Below are 4,747 nucleotides of genomic sequence, written 5' to 3'. Positions count from 1 at the left end.
TCTTTTTCTTCCCATATTTCATGAGTGGTACAAGAAGGTAATTGATTTAAGACTGAAAAATGTACAACTTACTGAACTTCTTTAATAAATAAAAATTAATGTACACCCTTGCCCTCCCACAGACATGTATGTAGAAGACTTAGTTGATATATACATGACACACTGGTATAGAAATAGTGATATTTTATGTAAGTATCTCTGCGCTTGGAAAAGCAGGATTGGAAGTAAGCAAAGCAAGTAGGCATCTCTGGGAAAAGTCTCAGGAAGGCAGGTGGTCTAAATCTGGAGTTTTCAAGCAGGAAGGAAGTTTGGCAGCCGCAAGGATGGGGTTGTAGTCCCAAGTCTGTCTGCAATGGTGTGAGGTTGAGCAAACACTTTTTCTCCTTTTCTACTTTCTCATTGACATAATAAAGAGCAATTCTACTTTTTATTTCTTTATGTTTTCATCTCAACTTAGAAATGATTTAAAGCAGAGAAGATGCCCAAGTTTCTTCTGGCACTAACATTCACAGACTCTAAATTTATCCACTTTTTCTTTTAGATAAACATGTGATGATTATATGGTCCAGTATGTCTCATACCATGTGAAACACAACAATGGAAAATATTTATAGATGTAAATTAAAATCTATTGTTATCCATAAAAAATATCCCTTTGGGTACAACTGTCTCAATCTGTGAGATTATAGCACTAAGTTTCAAGTGAGAGTTCTGAGAGTCAATCAGTTGTCTAGAATTCCTCCAATGAATTCTAGCAAGAATTTCTGGAGAAATTCACCAACTCAGAGGTTTTCACGAGTTTGACTAAAAGGCATTTTACTCAACAATTTTTTCACAGCATCTTTGACTTCTTTGTTTCTTAAACTATAAATGATGGGATTCAGCATAGGGGTCAGCACTCCATAAAGCAATGAGATGATCTTGTCTATTTCTTGTGAGTCTGATGAAGAAGGCTTTAGGTACATGGAGAGGGCAGCCCCATAATACAAAATCACCACAGTCAAGTGGGCACCACAGGTAGAAAAAGCTTTGCTTCTTCCCTCTGCTGAACTGATTCTCAGAATAGTGGAAAGGATGAAGCCATAAGAGATGCAAATCAAGAGCATCGGGATGGGCAGGAGGAGCACACTGACCACCAGCATGATCATGTCCATGAGCAGTGAACCAGCACATGCTAATTTTAGCACAGCTAGAATTTCACATGTGAAGTGATCGATGAGATTCCCACAGAGGGGCACTTGCAGGGCAAAACTAGTCTCCAGCAGAGCCGTCAGGCAGCCTGTCACCCAGGAGACAGAGGCCATCTGCACACAGACCTGCCTGCTCATGATCACGGGGTATCTCAGAGGATTGCAGATGGCCACGTAGCGATCATAGGCCATGACAGCCAGGAGCACGCACTCTGTGGAACCCATTGCAAGGGAGAGATACATCTGTGCAGCGCAGCCAGAGGAGAGAATGGTTTTCTGGGATGACAACAAGTTTACCAGCAAAGTGGGAATAGAAGCAGATGTGTAACAGATATCCATGAAAGAGAGATTTCCAAGGAACAAGTACATGGGGGTGCGAAGGCGCGAGTCAGTGATAGTGATTAAAATAAGAGTGCTATTGCCCATGAGGGTTATTAGATACATGACTAGACTGAAAACGAAGAGAACAATTTCTAGCTTCGGATATCTGGAAAATCCCTCCAAGATAAAAAAGTTCCAAATGGTGACGTTGTCTCCTTTCATTTCCTTTCTTGCAACTGTAGTTATTCTCTTATTCTTTATTTTACCTGAAGACATAAAGAGAGAAACCTTGTGAAATTGTCACTTAGTTGGGAAAACACTAGTACTAACCATTTCAAACCTATTTTCACTATTATACATATCATTTCATCCAACAAATCACTTACTATTCCAAGAGGGGAAAGCCGGTTTGATCTACATTAAAAGTTTCTTTTTATCACAATAAAATTTAGAAAACTATGAGTCAGGGAAAAAAAGAATAAAACATATTTAGTGTTTGGCTGTTGGTCCAAAATCCTATTCTTGGTATACAATAAGTTTTCAATAAGATTTTAAAGTTAATGATTTTTTTTAAATGTTAATGAACAGAGAATAAATTACTAATCTCAAATAAGAATTTAAGCCAAGCAAATGAGAAAAAGAAAGTCCACATGCACTGCAATAACCAATAGCAGCCTTCACGGAAAGAGAAGGAGAAAAGATGAAGGAAACAAATCAGGGACTTTAAACCAACATCTATCAAGTACTGCATCTAAATAAACTCCATTCTTTTTTCCCAGCTAACGTCTTAGAGGTCAGTACACTTGTGTCCAAAATGATAATGATGAAAGTGAAATATTGACAATTGTACATATGATTTAGCTCGTAAGCCACCTAAATAGCTCACTTCACCTCATTTTAACATGGCTACATTCTTGAATAGGTTCATTCACACCTGAGGCCCACACCTTTGTGAGCATGCATACATAACTTCTATAAAGTTACATCTAAGCAACGATATCTAAATAAGGGTGACAAGATGAATCAATGCCCTTGAATCATGGTGTTGGATAAGAGTACCACTGAATATGCCATGGCCTGGAGAAAGAATAAATACGTCTTTGAGAAAGTGCAACCCAGGTGCACCTTAGAGACAAGGATGGTGAAACTTGGTCTCACATACTTTGGGCGTGTTGTCAAGAAAAAAAGAGAACATGCTCAGGAAGGTGGAGGGTCAATGCAAGAAAGGGAGACCCTCAACTAGATGGACTGACACAGTGGGCTCAAGCAGGGCAGAGATGGTGAGGATGGCACCGGGTAGGGCAGGGTTCAGATCCGTTGTTCACAGGGCTGCTATGAGTCAAACTCGAACAACCGCACAGAGCAATCCTGAGTATGCAAATTAATTAAGCTCACTTAGCAAATTACCTTACAGTCGGTCGCTTTGTAAATAAAACTGTAGATGACTTTACAATGATAAGCAATGCACTTAAGGTATTTTGCAGCATCATTTTACATTGCATATCCTTAGCAAAAAATTATTACAGCCAACTTACCTTCCTTCCACATTTGTGTTATTGTTTGTTGTCTCCAAATTTTCCCTCCCACTGATGACTCCTTTCTATATTCAAATATCCAAGTGCTCTGAAGTGCCCTTCACCATTATGCTACACTGCCAATGATCCTCTGATTTTTGCCATTGCTCACATAGCCAAATAACTTAGTTACGTGGTTTATGTTGCATTATTTCCACCTTCTCTTATTACTGCCTCCTTTGCTCAGATTCTCAATTTCAGTCACTGTCAACATATTCCTTCCAGTTCTCCATGTCTAAAAAGCTGACACATGTTTTCTATTAGGCCCTGTTAAAGCGGCACAATGTTTTTCAAATTGTTTTCATGACCTTGCTTTATTCCTTTTGCCATGTCCCTCTGCTATATCGCAGATCTAGCTTGTTACCAACTTCCTCAAATCTCGTTTTCATTCTAGTCATCAGTCCCTGAGCAGATTACATTGTCGATGGAAACATTATCTACAACAATTAATACCCTTTCTTGTTCTCAGGGATATTTGTCAGGACCATTCCCCTTTGGGGCAACTCAGCATGCAGCATCTTTGCGTTTCTTCCCAAGAGCTCCACTTTCTTGCCATTAGGGTCATGGATTCTCCGTGTTTATTATTAACAAATTAATTCTTCACTTCTCTGCTAGTTTCACACTCAACAACTTTTATTTTTTAAAAATTATTCGTTAAATATTGTTTTGCAGAAACCTATTTTTGTGCTACTGTTAAAACTTGCAAAGAAAATACTTTTTTCAAAATGGAAAAAAAAAATCAGCCTTGTTTTCCCAGCTTATTTCTTATTTCTTATTGTTCTAAAATAGTAGCCAAGATAAGTTAAGTCAAGGTAACTAAATTTCCTGTCACCAGCTTCAAAGAAAAGTGTTTATTATGTATTTAATAAGTTACCAAAGTGCAAGAAAAAAGAACTAATGTACCCATACTAAAAATGCCAAATGTGTGATAAAAATAACAGTGCAAGTTACTTCTTCCCAAATTATTAACCATTACCTCCATAACTAAAAAATGCCAAAGAACAGCAAGTTAAATGCTATGTAAATTTAAATCATTAGTTGCTTTGCGGGAATACATGTTGTCCCTGAACAATTTAAAGTTTGGCAGTCAAAATACAAAGGTTTGAATATTCACCTTCTTCAGGGATAATGTCCCAAAGATCTAATTACACCAAACTTTTTAATTGAAACAGTTAGTGAAAAATAGTTCCTCAAAATATTCTCAAATAACTTGTAAAATCAAAGTCTTCCAGTCTATTAATCTCTAGCTATATAATTTTTAATTGAGTGATTATGGTATAGAATACTTCCAGTATATAGGAATAAGAGTCCCTAGAATTGTAACATAGACATTTTTTTCCATTTGTGAAATTGTTTCCTAATTTTCAAAAGTTGAATTGAAATATTTCTTCTTTTACATCACAAATAAATCATTGAGTATTTCAACATATGATTTTAAAAGTTACTTTTTTAAAAATGTACTTCAAGCTTTTTCGAAGATGGCACCAAAAGTGAAGAAGGAAGCCCCTGCCCCTCCTAAAACTGAAGCCAAAGCAAAGGCATTAAAGGCCAAGAAGGCAGTCCTGAAGGGCGTCCACAGCCAAAAGAAAAAAAAAAAAAGAAGATCCACACGTCACCCACCTTCCGGTGGCCTAAGACGCTGAGACTCCGACGGCAGCCCAA

The 4,747-nt window shown here is 37.5% G+C and overlaps 1 protein-coding gene across 1 annotated transcript; it reads right to left on the bottom strand.

Moving 5' to 3' along the window:
• Positions 1-782: 782 nt before the first annotated feature.
• Positions 783-1,736, bottom strand: LOC102873613 (olfactory receptor 2K2-like). Its single transcript, XM_006900850.1, has one exon. The coding sequence runs from the start codon at positions 1,731-1,733 to the stop codon at positions 783-785; it is 951 nt and encodes a 316-aa protein (XP_006900912.1). The 5' UTR covers positions 1,734-1,736.
• Positions 1,737-4,747: the final 3,011 nt, after the last annotated feature.

Source organism: Elephantulus edwardii, unplaced genomic scaffold, assembly GCF_000299155.1.
Source record: "Elephantulus edwardii isolate Elephantulus edwardi_28Jun2011 unplaced genomic scaffold, EleEdw1.0 scaffold00297, whole genome shotgun sequence".
Lineage (NCBI taxonomy): Eukaryota > Metazoa > Chordata > Mammalia > Macroscelidea > Macroscelididae > Elephantulus > Elephantulus edwardii.
This window is presented reverse-complemented; position numbering and strand designations above follow the sequence as displayed.

Bases quoted from the DNA above. Each gene is read 5' to 3' on its own strand.
- LOC102873613 (XM_006900850.1), bottom strand. From the start codon at position 1,733: ATGAAAGGAGACAACGTCACCATTTGGAACTTTTTTATCTTGGAGGGA.